General features: G+C 39.2%; 1 protein-coding gene across 4 annotated transcripts in view; it reads left to right on the top strand.

Moving 5' to 3' along the window:
* MYRIP (myosin VIIA and Rab interacting protein) overlaps nt 1-24,483 on the top strand; it is a 201,615-nt gene that overhangs the window by 171,519 nt on the left and 5,613 nt on the right. For all 4 annotated transcript variants that reach the window (XM_085226526.1, XM_085226523.1, XM_085226524.1 and 1 more), the window contains 4 exons: nt 1,806-2,455; nt 8,446-8,685; nt 20,541-20,735; nt 23,807-23,968. In XM_085226526.1, the coding sequence (XP_085082652.1) occupies nt 1,806-2,455; nt 8,446-8,685; nt 20,541-20,735; nt 23,807-23,968 (1,247 nt within the window). The remainder of the gene's footprint in view (nt 1-1,805; nt 2,456-8,445; nt 8,686-20,540; nt 20,736-23,806; nt 23,969-24,483) is intronic.

Here is a 24,483-nt window from a genome sequence, read left to right as displayed (position 1 = left end):
TTTTAGTCCGAGGCCTATTTTCAGTAAAGCAGTTAATTATGTACTTAAATTTAAGCGCTCACTTCGATCCCATTGAATTCAACTGTTCAGCAATTTAGTACTTAACAGTTGCTTAACCAGAGCAGAATGGCAAATTGACCCAATATCCTTTTAGGTGCTCCATTCAGAGGATTTGCTCTGTTTCTTTCATTTAAGAACCATATCTGTGATGAAATTGAGCTGCCTGTAGAGCTTATATTAAATATTTGAGTGTGCTAATATGTGTAAATAAGATCTTACCCGTGAGTAGTAAATAGCTTGTATTAGGCTGCAGAAAATGCAAGAAATCTTAGCCAAGAGTTTGAAGCGGTAACATTAGTGGGCTTTTGTAGTCACATAGCCAAAAAGCAGTTCACAATTCATTTTGATTAGAGTGGTTTAAACGACGACTCGAGACGAATACTTTGAACTTTTTTCCTTTTTGCAATAGTTTCTTAATGAGACTTCTTAAAACCTGTTTTAATTTTCTCTTGGATAAATTATAATGTGCACCCTAAGAACTGTGCACAAAATCCTTTCTTTCAAATAAGTGACTTTGGTTTGGAAAATCAGAAGGACCCATTTCATATGACTTGAATTTTTTTGAATGTAAATTTCTCAGTGGGTTGCCTTTCCATCCTGCTTACCCTCTAGGATCTAATCAATCATTATCCTCTCTTCAGATAATTGAGGATGATTCTTATGTGTAATTGCTAAACAAAATCAAGGGATGTGGTTTGGGAGAGGAAAAAAAACAACATAATGGTATGGGAATCCACTGCATTACTTTTGTGTAATATGGCACAGCTGAATTCAACTTCTTTTGTGTCTCCCAAAGCTGATTGTTGTGTTTGAAAGAAGTGAGGTTTTTAAGGAAAGGTGGTCTTCTTTCTCTCAAGAAAGTCCTTTGCTGAAATTACTGGGCATTGCTGGAAAACATAAGAAAGCTCCTCATTTGTGAGGACGATTCTCATGCTTGATATTTTGTCTTCTTCCTATATCAGCGATTACAATAAAGAGTGTACATCAGCTGGAAGTCTTTTTCTGTATTTAGTAACTTTCAGTGGATTTCTCTTCTGTATCCATAGCTATCTCCGTTTTATTACTGATTCATTTCAGGCATCCCTAACACCTTTAGGCAGGTCTGTTACCCATTGTATCCCTTTTTTATTTTTACTATTATTATTATTATTTGTCGTTTGTTGAAACTAGATTTCTCTAGTTTTACTTTATATCCTGTAGTGTTTAGGCTGAAGGAGATTCCCTCATCTCTTCCAGCATGTATCCCCTGTCTCCTCCAGAACACAGAGCTCTGGCTTGATTGTTCCTTAAAAGGAAGCCCTTTCAGAATCTGGCTCACACTTTGTTGCTCTTCTCCATCCTTTTTCCATCTTTTCTTTTTGAGATGGGGTGTCAAAACTGCACATAGAATCAAAGACATATGCAAAATATGGGATTTATAGATGTCTGTGTACTGGTTTCCTTCATTCTTTCCTAATATTTATTGGGGGGGGGGCGGGAGGGGGAGGGAAAAAAGTCTTGGTTTAAGCACTCTCATATTTCAAGTTGTCATCACCATGACTTTAAGTGGTGACTTCTGATCAGAAATACAGCAGCATAGTCCAGAACACGAGAGAATTCATAGTAGCAGCAACACATGCATTTGTCCATTGGTTTTGTTGAAAGCTCCAATCTGTGGCCAGATAACTGCAAGCAGGCATCAAGAGCTCTTCACACTGTGATAATGTATGATATTTGAAAAGTTTGTTATTCTTTCATTTTCATAGATCCGCCTCCCGTTTTACAAAGCACTGATGGAAACTGGGTAGCTTTGCAGAATATCTCCTTGCCTCGCCCTCGAATGCTCGCCAAACCAAAGAGTCAAGTATTTGAAGCTTTGGAGAATGAATCCAGCGTTGTGTCTGCATATGACGAGATGGGCTCAGACAGCGAGGATGATTACGACTGGAATGTAGCCTTGAACAAGCTGCGGCGGAGACCTCGGCAATTACCAGATGATTTCTATTGTACCAATTCCCAGTATGATTCTGAATGGGTTTACGGCAATGATCAGTACCAGGCGGTCACCTCACCTTCCTCTGGGTTATACACCAATACTGAGACGCTGTTCTCTGATTCTGAAACATCGTCGGTAAACTCTTCCCAGGAAGCTAAAGGACCTAGCAAACTTCTCTGGTTACAAAGCAGAACTCAGAGTGATGTGCCCAGAATGGAAAAAAAACATTTCCATGGGGAACTGGATGTAAATTTCAACCCACAGGCAACCAGCTTGGAGTATTCAGATAGCAGTGAGACTGAAGAAGTTCAGTATGACTTAGAAAAGAGATCAAGAAGATGGAAAAAGAACAAAACAATCGCTGAAGAATTATGTGAAGGAAAAAATCACACAAAAGCCAACGTGAAGAATTTAAGTCAGGTAATTGTGATCTTACTGAATGCAATCTAAAAATATGTATATATAAGCAAAACTAATTAAACTGTGCTGGCAGTAGCATGTGAATTGTGAGTGGGAGATGGAATGTTCTTGCAAGCCTTATCTTCATCATGCCTCATAACCAAGAAGAAACAAAAGGTAAAGTGTTAAATATACCATGAACAGGCTTTGCTTCTTTCTCAGACATGCCACTTTCATCTGATCAATCGCATCAGTAATGCTGAAAAATACAGTACTCCTTAAGAAAAAGTCAGGATTTGCCAACAGCCATCAAATGCTCAGTAATCACCTGTAGATTTTATCTTTTTTTTTACTCCTTTGTTCTCGGAATAAGAATGAACTCATATGCCTGGGAGTCCTCACTGTGCTGTTTGCAAATGTCCTGGTACAGGATAAAGCTAAGGAGCAGTAGAAATTCAGGAATTAATGATTTTGAAATATGGTCCAAATACTGTCTGCTTTTTATTAATCACTTGATTGTTTCAGTTCTGGTGTGCTACAGTGAGTGTTCACAAACTACTTCCATTTAAGTGATTTCTCATTTGATGAAGAAGCAAATAGAATGTAAGTGCTCTAACTTGAAAAAAACTATCACGGAACTTAAAGACAGTAAAGCACTCCCCAAACATTTCTCTTAAACATGCAGGAGATAACATGAAAGCAAAGAAGTCTTCTCTGTTTAGGATTTGTTCAAGCCAGAGACTGGTATTATGTAGGGGATCCAGTTGTCCCCCAGTATTTACCAGCCATGCAAGCACACTTCTCAGTCTGGTGGAGGAGAATCCTGACCTCTTGTCCAGTTCCATTTCTTGTGTCCTACTCCTCTCAACTCATGTAGCTGGGTCATTGCTGCAATGCTGCAGTGGTGAGTCTGAAGCAAGGAGCTAAACGCTGTCTTCTGCCTATACTTCTGATCACAGACTGATCTTTAAAGCTGTCTGAGCAATGTTAGGATGGCTGCAATTGTTTGCTTATGCTACTAGCCCATATCTCTTCTGGAAACAACTGATACATATCTCTCCTGGTACAATTGGACCTTGATAGGTCAAGAGTAGGGTTCTAGGATTTAAGCAAGCTTTTAATGTAGGATAAACTATAGTTAATTCTGTATCTCTCCATCTGCTTCTAGGAGGCAGGTGTGGGTGTTCTGCGCTGACTCATTTATAGTCATGTCCCCATATGTTTATGAGCTGCAGATTTTGAAGGGGGCTTTCATGTGCTCCAACAGCACTTCAGTGACCATTAACGACCTCTTAGAACATCAGATGCAATGACAGGACTTTTCCAGGGACTCCAGAAGGACTATATTTTGTACACAGACATCTGTCTTTCCATTTCTGGCTTCACGTATTTGTGCATGTTCTGTGGGTGTCTATCTCATATTGTGGCTTCCTACATTCTACTGCTCTGTTGCAGATAAGTCCTGCAGATGTTCCTCCAGTGGAGAGCAGAGAAGCTGGGTGCCTCCAGACACACGACTGCATCCTTCAGCAGACCAGTTTGTGTCTCAGAGTGCAACCTGATGCAGAAAACGATTGCTCTTTTCAGCTCTCTTATGAGTTGCCTTGCATCCTCAGTGCTGATAGTACCCCTCTGTTGTGCTCAGACTGCAAGGTTTGGGACTCTGAGCCATTCTCCCTTTTCCTTTTACCTCGTAGGCAAAAAGAGACTGTTTCTGTTCTCTGCTCCTTCAGCCATAGTGGGGCAGGCAGCAATGCTCTGACTCGAGATCACACTCATGCTCTTAAAGCAATGAAATTTTCCCTGGGAATTAGTATTTGTGGGTATGCATGCCTTTAGTTTGTGTGTGGGCACACACCCTGGTGGCTGGTGGGACCATCAGTGCCTGCCAGCTGCTGTCTGTTACTCCATTCTCTGGTACAGAAAACTCAGAGCAGGAAGGGGCTGGCCAGAATCTGTCATAGCAAGGAAATTGCTAGGGATGAAAAAACTTAGGAAGCAATTACAGTGATTAAGAGCCTAAGGGGTAAGATTTGAGCTTTTATAGTAAATTAATCGGGCATCATTTCAATTTCTTGGGAAAGTAAAATTAAGAGGAATGTGGGGATTTCATGTGATCCCCAAAATAGTGCATTGATCTAGGTAGAGCCATGGAGGCTGCATCAGAGAGGGACTTACATGTAAGCAGTTTGCAAAAAATGATAGCATACATGCATAGTGAACTGCTGACTGTCAACTTAAGGAAATTTCACTGTGTAGTTTTCACGCTGTGTAGATTTTCATATGTTGAGATTAAAGAGAATTTACTGAAAACACACAAAATTGCATCACAACGTCAGTGAACAACTGATCATACATAGATTGCAGTGAAGATTCATACTTTTTCCATATTTTATTGCACTGTAATAATAACACAATAACTTGTTAACAGTTATGTTTTCATCCATATTTTAGAATAAGACTTCAGTTTAGCAGTCTACGCATTGGGCTTTCTTTTTAATTTGTTTCTTTACTATAGTCTGTGAGACTCACAATAAAAGGAAAGCAGGCCCTTTGCTCTCTCTCTTCTCCAAACCTGCAGAGCTGTCAGCAGTAACATTCTGGAACAATTGCAGTCATTTTGTATCTTACAACTGAATTTTATAGAATATTTCATAGAACTGTCTGGGATTGCACTCAAACAAGGGAATTTAATATTTCATAGAATAGCTTGTGTCGAAAGGGACCTTAAAGCCCACCCAGTTCTGCCCCTGTGCCGTGGGCAGGGCAGCCACCCACCCGACCAGGCTGCCCAGGGCCCCATCCAACCTGACCTTGAGTGCCTCCAGAGATGGGGCACCACAGCTTCTCTGGGCAGCTGAATTTGGGGAGATTTTTGCCACTTTATGATGGGTAAAAGAACAACCTCCTTTAGCAGGTTGTCCGTAGAAATGTTGTAAACACAGCCATCAAGCAAGCACAGTGGGATGTGAAAATTGTGACAAAACCAAAGTCCTACTGACAAGTTTCTGATTGCTTATGGAGCATAGAAGACTAAAATTCCTGGGGAACCATAACTGAGATGTGCAGCCTTTTATCTACCTACCCTGCTTGTAACAAGAATTATTTTCCATGTTCTTTACAAGAAGTGACCACTCAAGCCATCAAACTCTGTTTTCATTACTGTTATTGCTTTATTGTCTTTCATTATCATTTTGAGAGGAGATGTTGCTTAGTGTAGCTGTAATTCTTAGATGTCTAATGGAAAGTAGAGTCACTTAATTGCTTCCAGAGATGAAAGTGCCCTCGTTACAAATTTGATTCTTTTATCAGAAGACCTTCCCCATACATTGCAGCTTTCTTGCCCTGCAGCCAGGTAGGGGGGGAGCACTGTGGGACTGCTGGTGCCCACAGGATGGTGCTTGGGGTGCATTTATGGGAACAGCTGCCCTGAAATTGCCCCAGTTCTCACTGAGAAGCTGCCTGCAAACTCATGATCTGTCTCATCTTCATCTGGAAACTGGAATTTCTAATCTGTTTCCTATTTGAATGGATCTTTTCTGTCCAGGGTTTATAATGTAGCAGGGACTTCTGGAGCCTCGGAGACAGTATTTGGCTTGCTTACTTTATTTTGAGGCTCTTGCATTCACTGAGATTACTCTGAGTTATCAGCCATTTGCTTGCAAGGATTTGCCCAGTGTGTATTAGGAAAAGTGTATTTCCTGCTTCATTGTCTGCCAAAGGATTTACACTTGCATTAAACCTACTTGATTTACTTTTAGTGTGGCTGTGTCAGCCTGCCAGACCCTCCCTCAGGCTCTGCTTTCAGATAAACCAGCAGCCCTTTCATTCTTGTTTGCAGATGTTAATGTTATTTACTGCTGATACATGCTGATAGGAACTTACACAATGATTTATATGAACAGAAAGATGTCACTAAACTTAGCAGATAGAGCAAAAGTGTGACCGGTAAAGAATAATGAAGTTTAAGAGAGCATCTATTAAATAAATTATACCTTTCAGTGTCTTTATTATTTTTACTCATTGTCACGGCTTCTAATGCATTTTTAATCAGCTAATCCACAGAGGAGGTAACATTTCATCACAAATAGTCAAACACAAGTCAAGCAGCCCAGCAATAACAGAAGCAGCAAAACGTAGCATTTCAGGATATCACTATCTCTGCGTGTAAGCAGAAACTGACAATTCCTACAAATGTAAATACTCCAGCTGCTAAATGTGAGGAGGCTGGGAAGCAGAAGGATGGGTAATAAGAATCCAGCTGTAAGCAAATAAACGCCCTCAAATTGCGTCCTCCCCCAGGACTCTACGCTGACATTCTGTGCCTGCATAGAATGGTGGTTTTTTTGCTCCCTTGCAGTCTTAACTCCAGGCTAAACCATACTCTTCCTGCCCAGATATTTCTTGAGGAAGCCTACACTCGTGGTGCAGAGCTGTCAGAGCTCACTAGCAAGTCTTGTAATCCTAAACCACATTATCTGGAAGCAGGAGAGTAGGTCTTTGGAGGTACCTATTAAATAAATGCCCAAATACCCAAATTAAATAAGGAGGGATTCTAGTAATTAGCTGAGAGTAGGTAACTAATAATAAATATTTCAAGCTAATGAATTGCATCTCGTAAAATACAAATGTGCTGTAAATTATCTAAATTGTGGTAGTTTTTCTCCAAATTACTGGATAGATGGATTCAGCAGCAAATTTCAGATCTTACAGTAGCTTAGTATGTATTTTTCATTACCAAATTGTAACACTAAGCTGTGAAAGTGCCAGGGACTACAGTACAGTGTACTGTATGAGAGATGAAGGCTGACACTACAAACATAATGTGTCACCATGCAGAGCAGTTGAGTGAAGAGGATTTGAGGGAATCATCAGAGTTAACATTTTCTGTGAGAACTGGAGGCAATTGGTCCATCCATAAACACTGCTGCTGAGGCTGCAGAGAGAGAGTAGCTGTGCAAAGCAAATCTGCTTATGTATTTCCAAATAAATGGCAGAGAAAATGCAGCTTTTAGTCTCTCCGGCCATGTCTGGTCCTGTCACAATAAGAGAGCGTAAGGCAAATTTCCTGCCAAATAGGAATAATTTCCTGTCTGAAGATTGCTCCAAACCATTATCTTAGATCTGCTGCTGTGCGCCTGCCACCTCCAAGTCCCAGGCTGTGTTCTTTATAGCCTCCTCCTGGATGGCAGAAAAAAGAAAGCGTTCTCCGCACATGATTAAATGTTGAGCAGGCACCATGCTAGGCAGACGTGTAAAAGGATTTTGCTTTCTTTCTATTCAGCCTGCAAAATGAGAAACTTGTGGTCAGGTCTGTTTCTAACCCACCATATTTAACCAAATATCTGAGTACTTTCACTTTGAGGATTCAGAGGTAAGAAAAGAAGATGCTCCTGAAGTCTGACGTTGTTGTAAGGAGGCTGTTGTTTGGAAAATAATTATAGCTGTAGTGGGTCCACCTGTGTAACAGTCACTGGGAAAGCTGGAAATCTTAATGAATGTTGCTTTAAAAAAAAAAAAAAAGTTATTTTTCAAACCTTGCTTCCAGTAACCCTTAGGAAAATAACAATAATGCTCAGGACCAGCAGTAAAGGAATCTGAGCCTGGCTTTCAGCTTGCAGGTGGACACAACTGCCAGGCTGTCAGAATAAGTTACTTCTCACACTTCAGTTTCCTTATATGCACCATAACTGAGAGTGATGACAGTGCAGTACTGGGAATGTGAAATGCCATTTATTCTGTCATTTTATTAGCTGCACTGAGATGTGTAATGATTTTGGTAGCTCCTTTCAACGTGATATAAAAGCCAGGAATTATAAACATTATTCAACACAACAGGTGTAGGTTTGTTGGCCTTCCTCTCTAAAGATGTGGTAATTATTTTTCAGCCCACATCATTTGCTTTCTTTCTATCCTGTCTGTACTCTGATTATATCTATAACCTTTTCTATGAAACTGCTTTCCTTCTGTACCTATACCGTAATTACAGTGTTCTTCTAATTTCTTTGTAGGATTTGGATGATTTATCAGAAACAGATAGAAGCAGTGAGGATCAACATCATAATATCAAGCCTGAACTTATGGAAGAGGAGCTTAAATCCAGGTTATTTCAGCTTGCTGCTAAAATGAGTGACAAAGAAACATCTTCTGGTGAAGAACAAGAATCTGAACCTAGAACAGACCCTGAAAACCAGAAGGAAAGTTTGTCCTCAGAAGAAAACGGCAAAAGCATTCAGGAGGAGTTAAAAAAGGTAAGTGCTTATTACAGGGAAGTGGGTTCAGTGCTGTATAAGTCAGAATCCAGAAAGAGGAACTTGTGTCTAGAAAATCAATCATGGCTGATTAAAAAACTTCAATCTCTGAAGTGCTTCTGAGCTTGCAACTCTTGTGCAGGTAAAGCTTCAATTAAGGTATTTGTTCCTTCCTGTGAGCCTACAGCATTGACTCAGAAGCAGTGAACGTTGTGTAATAAACCTGTTAAGTGACTGATGCTAATGGAATTATGTCTGTTTATGCTGATGGAGAATCTGCACATATGTTCTTATTTAAAACTATATCCATCTCTCTCTCTTTTTTTTTTTTTTTTTCTCTAGCTTGTTTAATTTTTGTCGGTCCTTTTGTTTGCTTTCCTTTTCTTAGTATTGTTTAGCTCATTCTGATGTTATGGATTCTTCTTTTACTTCTATTTGTAGGGATGTTCTGTGCTTCCTTAGAACTTTACAGCCCTTTTATGCTGCCAAATAAGCAGTTCCAGTCAGTAGCGACATCTTCTAGCAAAATGGTAATCTAGTGCCAGATAATGAATAATCCAATTCTGATAATGGAGGAGATCTTCCACTCATTTCAGTTCACCCTTACAATAAGAAGTCTGACTTCAGTGTCACCCCACAGGACTTAACATCTGCTCTCTTCCTGTTTCTGAATTTATTTTTATATCACAGGGTGTACTCGGTGCTGTGTTCAACCATTTCTGTGCTCAGTTCACCATACTGTAGAATTACTGAAGTCCTATCCATAGCCTTTAATTCTGGACTTTAATTGCATTGTGTTATACCCTAAGCTAACTTACATATTCTGTGAATAATTTGATATTGCTGGTCTGTCTTTGTAAACCAAAGATGAGCTAAATTTAACATGTAGGGGGAGTAATCTCTTTCCTTCGTCTGTCAGATGCTGGTAGCCTTCTTTTCTGCAAGGGCACACGTCTGTCTTATGTGCAACTTGATGTCCTCCAGGATCCTGTTTCCTTTTCTGTCAAGCTATTTCCAGCCAGATAGTCTCTAGCCTATACTGATACAAGGGAGAATTCCTCCCCAGATGCAGGATTTTGCATTTCCTTTTGTTGAACTTCATGAAATTCCTGTCAGCCTGTTTCTCCAGCTTGTCAAGGTCCCTATGAATGGCAAGAAGGCCATCTCAGGTCTCAACCACTCCTCCTAATTTATGGTACACTCTGACTCCTTGTTTCTGCCAATAATGATGATAATGAACAGTACTGGCCTCAGTTCTGGCCACAGGGGTCTACAACTAGTAACTGGCTTGCAGTTGGATTTAAAACCTCTCAGCACAATCATTTCAGACCAACAGTTCAGGCAGTTTTCTGCCTCAGTGTCTACCTGTCTACACATTTAGTCCATACTTGTTCAGTTCATATATGAGGATACTATGACGGACAGTACTGAAAGCTTCATTAAAGCCAAAATATAATTTTAAGCTCTTTGAGTCTAGTGAAGTAGTCATTTACTTCATGGTATAAAGCAATCAGGTTGGCCAGGCATGATTTTCCTTTCATAAATCCATGCTGACTACTCCCAGGCACCACCTTGTTTTTCATATTTGAAAGTAGCTTCCAGGAGGATCTGCTTCTGGATAAGTGCCCAGCAACATTCCCCATATTATCATCATCTTTCAGAAATGAAGAAGAGCAATCTCACAGTGCCAAGGGCCAGCTCCCTCAGCTCTGGTGAGCGTGCTCCATCAGGTCCCATGAACATGCATATGTCCCATTTGTTGAGATGTTTGCTCATCTACCAAGAGTTGTTCCAGACTGTTCCATTGGACTCAGGGGCCCGAGAGCAAATCTTGCGTGTAAGTTGAGCTGAAGACAGTATTGTTTAGCCATAGCATTTTTCTTGTCTCCTGTCACCATGTAACCTCAGTAATGGGGCCAGTTTTCCTTCATCTACCTTTTGTTGCTGGTTTTCCTGCAGAAGCTTGTTGCCATTTGTGTTCTTCACCAAATTCAAGTCCAGGTAGATATTAGCTTTCCTGACACCATAACTATATTTTTGGACGCTGTCTCTATGGTGCAGTTGGATCTCTTGATCTAGCTTCCCTATTTTGGTATGCTAGTTCTTTTTATCATTTGAGTAAAATACTTTTCAAATGATGAATAATAGAGAAGTGGCCAACTCTTGTTCAAAGCTGAGCTTCTACGCAGTCAAGATCCCAAGAGGTGAGTAGCCACGCAGCAAACAATAACAAGCCTGAGTGGATCTGGAAGATAAGAATGTTTGATTAGTGAGAGGCAGCACTGGACTTCTTATGTGGACCTGTTGACCATTGCTGACTGAAATAAAAAGGCCTTCTGGGAACAAGGACCAGAACAGAAATGAATTTGCATTCCAAGGTGAATGTCCCATTTTCATCAAGAAGGATGGAGAGTGCCTTCGCCTAGGATAATCTGTGGATGTAGCTTCAAACCCTTTACTCCTAGATTCTGCCTCAAACCTGTGCTTGTGTATATTTTTACCTCCAGATTCTTACCTGCCATACACTGGAAGTAGCTGCTGTTTCATCTTCACTGTTTGGCTTGATGTCTCCAGCTACGTTTCCTGTTTCTCTGGATGGAAGTGGTAGATTTTTGGCTCAAAACAATTTGTTGAAGTTCCCCAGTAATCACTGGGGGAAAAAAATGAAATGCTTAAACTGAGTAAATTGGTTCTCTCTCTGCAGGTGTTTGGAAACTCCTGCCTCTGGTGACAGTTTTAGGGCTGATTAGGTAGATGAGATTTGCACATCCTTTTTGTGGTGTACTTAGTGCATCTAGAGTATTACTGTTTTAAATATATATATATTTTTTACTTTAGCATTTGTATGTCAATTATTTAAAATAATATACTGCTTAATACATTTTTCATAGTAAAATTTTCTTAAGTTTAAAAGAGGAGAGATGTACAATATTCAGGAAAACATTAATGCTCACAGTTCTTTATTTTTTATTGATTTTTGTTGAAGAAAAGTCTTAGTCATTCGTTGTCACATTCTGTATTCTTTTTGCCTGTAATGAAGAAACCAAAATATCCAGTACTATACACGGTCATGGCTTCAGAGGAATTGAGAGCTGAACTTGCTTCAGCTGTGTGGAAATAAACAGACTGATTTCTGGCAGTCATCATTATAGGTAATTTACATCCTCTGACACATACCTTGTCTTTGGAAAGGTGACTGATCAACATCCTTCAGTGAAATCCTGAAGTTGATAGTATATAATATTAGTTGTGGCTATGGTAATCTAAAATACGAAGACATATCAAACTCGAACAGAATAAAATAGAATAGTTCCATCAGAAGGGACCTTCAGTGATCATCCAGTCCAACTGCCTAGCCACTTCAAGACCATCCAGAATCTAAAGCATATATACCCATGCATTAGCTTGTAAATGAGTAGATGACGTGTCTCAGTGGAGGCAAGCATAGAAAACATATTTTCAAGGAACCAGTAATTTTAGATGCCTCAAAAGTCAGAGACCCCTATTAACTGTCATTTTAAAAAGCCTGATTTTTGAAGAATACGTGTATAGGGAATTACAGATCTTAGACTGATGTTGGACATTCTCAGCCAGAGACCCAAACTTCTGATGTGGGCATGAAGTTTCAAAGCAAATCTATACTGCTCTAACTGAGCAAAGCTTTGTTGCCTACAGTCCACTTGGAGCTTCTGAACACAGACTAAACTGTATTTTAGTATATTTTAGTACTGTATTTAGTATATTTTGTAGTACATTTCAGCTGTGCTGCCTGTCTTTGTTAGCTATTAGTTTTCTATTCTCAAGCTCTATTCTGGCACACATTAACAACCTTAAATCACAGAGAATTATTAATTACAGTACGCCTGACCACAGAATAAGATTTCAGAAAACATGTATGTCCTGTTGGATCGCTGGCAGTTGAATACTGCATCCTCATGAAAATCTGGTTTCTATATGTCTACACCTTTGAAAGTCTAGAGTTCTGCTTTTTAGTGGAAGCAGGGAATCTCATGTAATCACACTGATTATATAATGCTTTAAAATACTCTGTATATTAAGACTTCTATCAGTGAGAAGAATTGGCACACCTTATGTCTTCAGTGGGGAGTTAGCTGATGTTGGACATTCATGGATTTTCAGTTCTCTCTCCAACTGAGCTTTTGTATTATATGTCTGCCTTTAAGATACAAGATGGAAAATGCTGACCTGTGAGATACTTGTTTAGATCGTGTATGATACTTGAGGGTTTAAATGGGTATTAATTAATACTGGCTGATTTTATGACTTAAACTTTTCTAAAACCTCAGCATGCTCACCTTCAATGTTTCTAAGTCTGTGATTGCCTAAAATGGTCTTGTGGAGGTTCACAGCTCTCTAAAGTAAATATAACCCCACAGCACGCTTGTTTTTATAGGTAATATTTTGTGCTTATTAAGTTACAGAAGCAGTTTGTGGTCTTTAACCAATGTGCAGACCCCTAAAAAGCCTGCTCATCCCAGTTGCATAATGAAAGGCCATGGGGGTCTTTTTTTTTCCCCTCCACTAATACCCTAGCCAATTAAAAGAAAAAAATAAAGCAAATAATGTGTCAGGTCTGTATTTCAAGGAATAGCCAAGAATTACATCCTGGAAAGCTATTTGATCAGTATCCATGTGAATGTTTAAATCCTCAGTTCAACAAAGAAGTCGAGTATGTGTTCTAGTTTTTGCTGGACACAAATGCTACTCGTGAGATTTCTCCCAGATATTATTTATTGATCTTTTCTATGCAAAATTAAGTTGATCCTGAGCGTATTTTGGCAAAATCTGAGTGTGATTTTAAGCCAAATAGTTGCTTCAAGAGCATAATCGTAATTTTTTTAAGTTTTAAATAATGGATATTGTTGTTTGTGATCACTCAATTCTGACACCTTCTGGGCTGAATGCAGTTGCCGATGTCTGGATTTCCTGTCCATCTGAGATGTCTTAGGATATCCCACAGGATCATGAGCTACTAGCCTGGGGAAGGCATGTCTCTCATGTCTGTCTGACAGTTGTGTTTGAAAGTCTCCAGATGATTTGAGGTGTTTCAAGCTGCACCTCGTGTTTAAGCGATTGAATTCTACCTGGAGAAGTGAAGAATGTGTGAGATTTCAGCAGGCTTCACACAGGGAATACAACACCTTTGTAAATAGGTTTTCTATAGTCTTGGATTTTATACTTCTGTGAATGTTTGTCCAGGACAGCTCTGCCCAGTGTGTATGGAATGGGAATCTCATTCAGTTGTGTGATTATTGAAGACTTATTTACTTAGCAAGAAGGTGTAAAAGTCATTTGACAGGTACAGCTACAGAAAATCAGTTATGATTAGTATAAACTCCTTTAACAGATTGGCAGAAAAAAAAATGGGCTGTCAGACACACAAAACAAGTTATTGTTTTTTTGTCTTTTTTAAGCAGTCCAGAAATTTGGCAGTGACAGATGAGATCTGTCAGCTCTGCCCGGAAGACATTCAAGAAAGTGCTGCTCTTCAGCTCGGTGACAGTGTCCCAGCACAGCCAACAGCACAGCTGTGGTTCTGTCACTGCTTTAATGCAAAACCAGTCAGTATAGTTTGAATAGACTTAAGTAAGTTAGGGAGATTAAGGTAAAGCTCCTGACTTGACTCTGGAGAGTGGTAGTATGATGGGTTTTATGAGTTTGTTTTGGGACAGTGAACTCTAGGAGAGGGACGTTAGTAAGCAGTAAGAAGTCATTTGACACAAGACATCTCATGTAAGCACAAGTGTTTCAGACATGAGGAACTGGCCTAAGTGGAGTGCATACCCTTTTGTAATGTGAAACACACACAGCATCCAGAAATTGAAGAGAGAGCTGACTTTTCTTAGCACTGCTGCAAAAGTCTCCTGTTGCTAGTGCCATTTTGTTTTGGGGTGGGGGATAGAAATCAATATTTCCAGTCTGCTTTATTTTGTGAAAAACTGTGTGTCATTTGCAAAATCTGTCTTAATGAGATCAGTTATTTTGAATATAAAATAAATTAGACAATGCTTTGTTTTAAATATTTTAGTAATGAGGATAATACTTCCTAGTATTTTATATTTGTTAGTTTCTTTGTCCTTGTGCTCATCCCAGAGTTCTAAGTCTGAAGCTTTATAAATATTAACCTCTGCAGATATTAACATAACTTTTCTGCCTTCTTATTTAACTGCTTTCCCACTATCTAGGAAAAACAAAAGGCTTTTGATCTTCATTTAAAGCTGCAGTTTTTATCCACTGTATTGCAGCAGGTGAGAGCATTTTGTTTTGTCTGTGTCTTTTGACATCTCTTACGTACGTACGTAAGAGATGTTACAAAGTGATATTGAGGGTTTCCTCATTCCCCAAGCAAAATTCTCAAATTCATATTATTTTCCTAGAAATATCAGGCCTGAAATACCAAACCTCTTGACTAGATTCAGTGATCACTGCAGAAAATGGTTTTCTAATCAGAAGTATACCTGTGTTATGATGGGAGTGATGAGCATGAAGTAGATATCTGAAGCAGACTGGCTCTCTTATTTGGATTCATTATGAGAAAATTTGATTTTATCAGCAAAGAACAGAAGGCAAACATAAGGTATATTATCTTCATATTCTCACATTCACATCTATTAAAAAATTTGAAAGGAAAATTTTAGAAGTTGTTTTCAGCAATACATTTTTAGCAGTTCCTGATCACAGTAGTCTCCAAAACGTTTTCTAAGCTCCCAGTTTAAAACTGAACAAAACCCTTAATTCATTATAGAGTCTGTACACAGTGCATAGGCACTTTCTCTTTTTGCTGCTAGTGTCTATTGCTTATCATTCTTTTAGGTGGGAATAGATCTCATATTCTGTGCTATTTGAGTCTCAGTTTATAAGAATCAAGTGTTAGAACATATTTTCATTTTATTCACTAAACAAATGCACAGTTATCGTGTATTTTAAAATGCTTGCTATTTATAGTATCTCATATGTAGTACTCAACAAATTAATGTTGTACTGTTTTTTCAGTCATTAAAAAATACAGTAACTTCTTTTGTGTCAAAGGTTGATGCTTAATTCAGCAAAACATTACAACTCCCCACCTTTTCTTTTTTTTCTGTACTCTGAATTAAGTTTTGTCCTGAGAGTTTTAATCACCTGATGGATCTTGGTTTTCTTCAGTGAAAATACCAAGGACGGTTTTAAACAAGAAATATTTTTACTTTTGTGCAATGTTGTCAGGCTGTAGACACTCACAGAGAATCTTAAAATAGATTTTAAGACTAGAATGCTTCCTTTCCATAATATTTTACCTCCTGGAAAATAATTTCCTTCATCATGATTATAGAAACCTGTAACTATATTAGGACAGTGGATTGACTTCGTTAGCAAAAATGTAGTATTGATAATTACCTTGCAGAACCAAAAAGAGAGAAAAATAGGTGATTCTGTACAATGATGTGGCTTTCCTTTTCTAAATGAGTGCTTGTAAATGAGGATATTGATACTAACGTCAAGGTAAGAAGTCATTTCTTAATAGCACAGTTTATTGTTGTACGCTTGTCTTCCTTTCTTATTGAGGGAAATTTTAGCTTCCTTTCCCAGTCTTTGTGGTGTTGATTGGTTGCAACACATTATTAAGCCAAAAGATCTTTTGAATGACAGGGTTGCTGGCTGGGCCTTGGTAGCTCTGTTCTTCCCACACCATGATGTGGCCAGTATCCCCAGTCTTGCTTGCCCACACAGATGACAAACTTTTGGTGGACTTTTCAGGTCCTTCTCAAAGCTTTGCAGTGAACTCCCATAAGCTTCAGAGAAGGGAAAAGGCAGATTTGGGTTCTGGTGTTGTTTTTGTCAAGTTTGCATTCAGTCTAGATACACTGAAGTGATGAATGAACCAGAAGCAAAGACAAACTTCTTCTCCCCAGCCCCACAGATTCCCCACACTAAGGTGAGGCCTGTTGACTGAGAGACAGGCTTGAGACTGGAGCTGAGCATAACTGCAGTGCAGTTGGTGTGATCAAAACTGGCAGGACTCTTAGCGATAAAGGAAGTTCCCCTTGCTTTATTTCTTGATCTGTTGATGTCAGTTGTGCTCTAAGGAATCGCTAGTTGCTGCCTACCACAACAGTTCAACAGAGCTTAACAGTAGTATAATGTTATAGAGGCAAAAAAAAAAAAAAAAAAAAGAGAAGATTCTAATGGCTGAGTAGAGCATGAAGAGAAAAATAGGGCAACTAAAGGAGAACTTTACTACTTTAAAGAGCTTGAACAATAAAATATATAGCTTTCATGGAAAAGAAATGATGTGGAGATGTCATAGGCTGCTGAATTGCCTAGGAGTACTTAATGCTTAACTACTCTCAGCAGCTTGGACGCTGACATTGTTTCAGGTATAAATAAGTAAATAAAGACAATTATAAATAAATTCAGATATAAATAAAACATTTTACTTTATTTCCATTATTCATCATCCTTTGTGTCAGCACCTCTAATTCAAGAAGAAGAAAAAAAAAGAAATATAGGCAGTATCAGCAGGGGAAGGAGTGTCAGCCAAAGAGAGGGGAAATGACAGGAAGAGCTGGCTTAGACCACTGACACATCTGTACAAGCACGGATGGAAATGACAATCACTGATGTTTCATATGATGCTTTTAGTTATATTCAAAACATGCAGGCACACGTACGTGTGTATTTGTTTGCACACACACACTTTTTTAGTATGCCTTTGGTCTTAAAAGTCTTCCACAAAGAACTCAGGAACCTGAACTTCTCCGTTTGATGGTATCTGCAATATTTGTAAGCCTAAGCATTAATTATCATACAAAGAGACAAATGGATGTTTTCTTCTTTCTGCTAAGCTCTTAATCTCAAATTCAGTAGAAGATGAGATTCTCAAAAGTGGTTCATGCATGCAAATTTGAATCATCTGTATCAATTTGAGAAGAGTGGTGTTAACTGACTATCGTGGTATTGCAGATGAAAGCAGAATGCATCACAGTGTTTCAGGAAGAATGGTTGTGCTTAATTTTTCTTTGCTACTGTTTGTAAATAGAGATTGCTTTCTGTGTATATCACATCTATATTCTTTGCTCAACAAGACAGATGGGAGAGAATTTGTCATGGCATATTAGCTGTCTCTTTGAATGCCCTATGGGTGTTAACAATGACCTTTCTTGCATGGACAAGATAAATTAGACAGCCAAAGGTCTTTATAGCAGTTTGGAATATCCACCTACTAGAATGATCTTGGTATGCGTGTCTGTGAATGTTATTTTTATAGAATCTCATAACTCTTAAGTTTGATGTGATGGATGGAGAAAGGGATTGTGAAGCACCAAAATTCCAGAATTTTTCTTTTTTCTTTGCATGCATTAAATAATTTTCCCTAGAGTAGCTTACTATGTGTGCAAGCCAGCCGTTATGAAACATGACTGATTGAAACAGCTTTTGACAGTTGCTGAAGGAGAAGTAGACACATTAGTGGAAACATTTACTGAGTATGCAGTTTTTCCAGTTTGAGAATTCCTGAACTCTCTACATTTTTATTTCATGTCTTCCTCAGGCAGACATTGATCACTTCTTATGTCTCGCATCATGCAGCCCAAGGCAAAGTTGACTTCTGAATAGCCTTTAGCAGAGAACTTTCACAAAGGTTAAATGTAAATACTTCAAAGTGTTGCTCGTGCTCTTAAGTTTTGTGAGATCTGCTGGTCAGAGGTACTCTAAGGAAGGTCGCTTTTACTGTCCCTGTTATTTCTCTATGATATTTAGTGCTGTATCCTTGTTACACTGTAAAAGTAGAAGTTTCAAAAGCTTAAATAAAAGCCTTAACTGTGACTCCTGTGCCCAGGATCAAAATATGTTCACTGAGATATGCGCTTTATAAACATTCATCTAGCTGCCTTGTGCATCATTTAATGTGAATCAAATGTTTGGTTTTAAAAGCCAAGCAGCATTTGCCACTAACAACTTACCTCAGAAATCTAGAAAAGCTAAAATTCATATTTGTTTCTTGCTGAACTTTTCTTCTCCTGATCATATATATTGAGAATATAGGGTATTTTGTTCAAAATCTTGATTTCATAAAGATCCCTATCATAGAACGTTTACCAGGAAAATAATAACACTGTTATACAGTACTTTGTAATAAGTGCCAGTATGTACTCTGACACTGATGTAAGAAACCTTTTTCTAATTAGATTTAGTCTTTTTTGGAAATCCATCATTAACCACAAAGGATAATTAACAAAAAAAGAACACTAAAGTGAGGTTACAGTTCTTGAAATGGAGAACACACATCAGCAAGGATGATAAAGAAAATGTAGATGATGATGAAAATGTGTCTGGCCTTTATTCTGTCTTGTTCTCTACTGATAAAATAGAATAAGAATTAGGTACTTGTAAAAGCAAATAGTAAAACAAAGTAACATTGATTTCTTTTCTATCCTATAAAATTATTGATCTGTTTTTAAACTAATTGGCACTTGTGAACATAAATGGAAAAAACAGTCAGCTCTTTATGGGATTCAAGTATTTGTTCTCTGGGAGAGAGTCCTAGGCTTCCTTGTTCACGGCTGTCCTTCCAAGCAAAAGATCTGTGTGCAGTAGCATGCAGTATTTGCTTTGTTCTCTTTCTTTTTAATCTCATGTGTCCAATTATTTCTTGTAATTCAGAGAAATAACAGTGCTAAGGATGCCTTAACGCACTGGTATACAATTGAGCACACGCTGCTAAGGAAGTAGTAGTTCAGTAAAAGTCTTATCTAACATAGAAATGAAAAGCAAACTACAGGAAAGAGAATACAAAGTTTTCCAGTTCAACCCCCCAGCATTTGTGTGAACGAAAAAAACACCATTTTTCCCATATTCTGCTAAGAAGACTATCTGAAATATTGATTACAATAACATTGACATTACAAAGTGTGTAGGTGGATGGGTCTCACATTCACATGCATAAGCATATGTGTGTTTGAGGGATTAGTTGAGTTTAGGTCAGAACTTCCCTCACTTTTAGACAAAGCAGCACTGCATGTACTGCACGTAAATTCAGTGATAGTAGCTATGTTGGCTTCAACACTCTGTCTCAGTTGCCAAGTTGCATGGTTTAGATGTTGAGTTTGAAGCTTGAGGATACGGCAGGTGAAATTTCACTGCCATCAGAGGTTTTGTGCGGAAGGCTGAAGCTTCTGTAAGAATCATCTGAATTGGGATGGGTAACAATCAATTGCAAATCAGAAACACTGATGAAGAAAAAAGGCTTACAGTTGGTTGAGGTATTATTTTTTTGAACATGGATTAAACTGCATGCTTTTCCTTGGTATTTGATATAGTTTATTTAACAAATGTTTATGTACTTATAGCTCAACCTTTCTTTTTTGGGGCCATCATCCAATTCCTAGCAATCATCTATATAAACTGCTGTCCTCACAGGGCTGCTGCAGATTGCTCTCCCCTGTTTGTGGCTGCAATAGGGTGATTCCTGTAGATAAGGAGATATGCTTTCACATCTGTTTGCCAGCACCCAAAAAAGAAGACTGGGATTTAAAATCTGATTTAAAAGCTATTGCAAAAATGGCTGTATCTAGCTCACTTGGATTTTATAGCTAGATATGGGTAGGTTCCTTTCACATAAGGTTTGGGATGGCCCTCCAGTAGAAATTGTTGTAGAATTGTTGTGTATGTGTGTTACTTTGTCTGCTGTATCCGTGTGCATGTGCTGAAAAGGGAGAAATAGGTGCCTCAGTGACTGGCCAGGTGTATTATTTTTGGCATTTTTAAACCTACAGGTATAAGCAAAGCCATGCTATATAATACCCCTCTGTGCTAACATAGTGCTGTTTTTTCTCTCTACTCTTGTATCAAAACAGAAGTACTCTGCTGTCTCTCTCTGCAACATATCTACAGAGGTCCTGAAAGTCATCAATGCCACTGAAGAGCTGATAGCAGAATCCACCAGTCCCTGTGATTTCCCAGATGATGTTCAGGACAAGGGAAGAGGTTCGTTCCCTCTGGGGACCGACCCCATCAGACTGGACGAGCAGCTCACCACACTGGAAGAAAATGTAAGACACAAATCAGCGTGTGAGTGGGTGTATGTATGAGCTGGAAAGAGAGAGTGCTTAGGCAGCATCAGCCTAATGAATTAGTCCTGTGTTGCTAAACAAATACACCAACAGAACAAAAGATCTTATTTCAAAGGGGTACTCAGCTGAGTTGTGTGTTCCTTTTTTTCAATGTGTACTTATTTGGGAGAGGGGATGTGCTGTGTTTTACAACCAATTTCAGAAACCCTACCTTAAGGATTAACATAAGCCCTCCAAATCTCTGTGGCTGTCCAGCTGTGCCATGCCTTGCTGAAACCACGGATCCCCAAGTCCCAGCACAGCTTCATTGTTGTAAGGGCAGGTAGGGAAAGCCTGCCCCAAGTCACACAGAAAAGTGGAGGACTTCTTCTCCATGCACACTTCCCCAGCACTGAGCACCAGGAGCCAGTAAGAACAGCAGGCTAGAGGGGTCAAATTAAACAAACATCTCCTTTTTTTCATGAGTGCCTGTCATCTTCAGGAAAAGTGTAATGCTGAATCAGAGAGAAGTCACTACCCTCTGGAATATTTTCATGCACCCACGTAATGCAGTTGGTACACTTGTAACTTTTGATTTTCTCGGCTTCCCACATTTAACTGATTGCTTTTCAGTGGTTTTTCCCTTCATTAGGAGCTTTTAAAGATCTCACAGGAATCGACTCCTACTATAACATCCTGATCAGTTCAAGAAAGCACATCCTGTATGTCTTCAGCTCCCAGAAAATTTTCAAAGACAGAATCTCTTCTTAGGGGGAACTGCATTAAAAACTATCTGAGGTGCATTTTTTTACTCACTTAAGCTCCAGCAATCCTTCATGTCCTTCTGACTATTTGACATCTGTGGTGCTGTGATCTCCAATTGCATTTGGGCCAAGCATTTCTCACTGAGAAGATACTGTATGCTGAGGCAGAGCACTGCTTGCTGCGGTGTTGATTAATAAGGCTCAGCTCAGCCTTGCTGAGTCCCCACACATCTTTCTCTGCTCCAGAAAGGATTTGAAGTAGATTACAAAAGTGCATGCTGTCAGGATTGCAGTACTGCACATCCACAGATTTAAAGAGCCTTAAGAAATTCAGGAATCCAGACTTTTTACCAATGCAGATGGGGGCACACATGCATGTGCTACATCCTCTTGGGAGCCTCCTCCTCCTCTTAGTGGAAACCTGGAAGCACACCATTGCTGTTTGGAAGTGCAGTGGTTGTTCAAGTAAAGAGAATCTTTGTATTAAGGAAAACTTTCTATTTAGATCTAGCTGGAAAATGATCAATAAAATTGAAATTTAATAAATGTAGAGAGTGACTGAGTTACAAAAACATCGTTGACTTTCTTTCTTTTTTTTTTTTTTTGTGTGGTCACTTTCTAAAGAGGTTTCTTATTACACTGTTCTTTTCTTCTTTCTCTGAGCTTTTGAGGACCTATTAATCTGAAGTGACTGGTGTATTTTGGACCGCAAAGACACATCACTGAAGTAAATGGAAAGAATAATTAAAACCCACAAAAACAGGAACATTTATATTTAGATCATAATGTTAACTTCACAGTCTACATCTGTCTCTAAGTACTTGAACAAAGGTGTTAAATCAGGTCACTTGTTTGTTCTAAGTACATTTTAGAAGGATTTCTTGCCTGCAGTTAGATTGCCCCTAAGGAGATGCAGTTCATACAAGATGTAGTTTGTTTCTTAGCAAAAATATGAACAGGATGTGTATACATTTATGCCTTGAAACAATGAATACAAAGAAAAAATTGCAAGCAATTAAGAACCAATAACAAAGTAAAATTAAAAAAATAATAATAATAGTCATTCTTTATCACTTTAGACCCATAAAGTCACAGTGTGGCCAGAAATTATTTAAATACCTGTTATGTCAAAGGACTGCAGGGTCTGGGAGTTATGGGCAGAAATAATGACTTGAGTGTGAGACATATGTAGGGAAGTTACACTCAAGGATCTGCTTCTGATCCCATTTGTTTGCCCACTGAGCCATGAAGTCTGCCACAGACTATGTTTAATTCATGGTCTTTTTGTAGCATTGCAGCCTTTACTGGTATTGGAGTGAGTGAAACTGCCAGTGGGAAAAATGAGAAAATATATTTCATTTCCACTGTCCTGTTATCAGCCTCATGGAATCAGTCTGTTGGCTATCTAGTAAATAGGCAGAAAGAGTAGTATTTTGACATGGGTCAGCACAGTTTTAAGCACAGTTGTCAAAAGCTGGTGTTCAAAAATTACCCTTCTCTATAAACCAAGGACCTCCATTCAGCTGTATCTTAGATTTCTTTCTGAAATAAAAGAAATACATAAAACATAATGTATCGTGAATTAGTGCTTTGAGTAGCAGAATGGGAAATTAAATCTTTTCTTTCAGTTATCAGAAATATCATAGGTGGATCAACATATTACATTGTTCTTAGAGAAGATCTCTAAGTTATGGCATCTGTCATTCACATGTTGCCCAAAGGGGCAGGGGCCAGCAAAGCTTTTGGCTGCTGCATATTTGTGTGAGACCCGAGATGGATGGAGAACTGGGTTGTACATCTGAGCACCATTATTTTATAAGAAGTTCATAGCCACACGTTGCTGGACAGTTATTCTTGCACAGTTTTTGAATGCCAGAATGCATTGAGTGTGAATAAATAATGAAGGCATTAAGTGTTTCAGTAAGTACTGTTTTACATTAGGTGTGACTAATGTAAAAAGGCTTTACCTTACGAGTTTTAATTTTTGTTGTGAAATTTAATGTCAAAAATAGAAAAGGAAACTTTTAAGCATTCTTTTGTGGTTTGGTTTGGTGTGGGTTTTTTTGCTAGCATCCAGAACAAGTCTTTTTTGGCATACCATCGTAGCACCTAAGGAATTTGGTGTTCAGCTTCTTCATTCTCCTCCCTTCTCTTTACAGATGTGTGCTTTTGGATTATTCCTGAATGATTTACCTCTGCCAGCACCTACTAGCAGTGACTTAGTGAGGAGGGGAGCTCAGAGGTGTCATGGAGAACCTATGTGCTCATAGAACAGGAATCACTGCCCCTGTCCCCTCTGTCCCACAGGTGTACCTGACGGCCAGCACAGTGTATGGCCTGGAGGGGCAGCTGACCAGCCTGGAGGACGCAGCACGGCAAATCAGCAGCGTGACAGCAGAATCGGAGCTGGCTGAGCTGGAGGACCAGGTGGCCACTGCAGCTGCCCAGGTGCATCATGCAGAGCTGCAGGTGAGGATGGCGGCTCCTCGCCACTCGCTGCTTCATGCCGCCTTTCCTCAAGCTTCCCTACCATCTGTGCACACTTCTTTGCAATATTCTCCTGTATTGCAGCAAACTCTCAGTCCAAGGATACGTGACTGCGTCACAGGAGCTGAGCAAAGCACAGCTGAGATGTTTTGCTCAGCACAGCCAGATGTACTGTATTTGTTTCTTCCCCCAGCTTGTTTTCAGACAGGAGTGCAGCAGCGTGTTACTGTAGTACTGTTCCTGCTCCTCGCTCCCATAGAGATCGTGTGGTGTGCTGTCATGCATGAGGCTGTTGTCTGACTGCAAATGCAGCCTTGGGTAGTTCTAATAATCAGCAGACTGTAGAGCACTTTATAAAGAACCCAGGGTGGATCTACATGAAAAAGCCCAGGGCAGAGCTCAGCACTTGGAAGTCTGCCTTGTGATTTGGCTGCTGAGCCGTGCACAGCCCAGCAAAAGGCAGAGGCTCCTGTGCTATGTGGCCTAGTGTCTCTCTA

The sequence above is a fragment of the Meleagris gallopavo genome, chromosome 6 (assembly GCF_905368555.1).
Source record: "Meleagris gallopavo chromosome 6, MGAL_WU_HG_1.1, whole genome shotgun sequence".
Lineage (NCBI taxonomy): Eukaryota > Metazoa > Chordata > Aves > Galliformes > Phasianidae > Meleagris > Meleagris gallopavo.
This window is presented reverse-complemented; position numbering and strand designations above follow the sequence as displayed.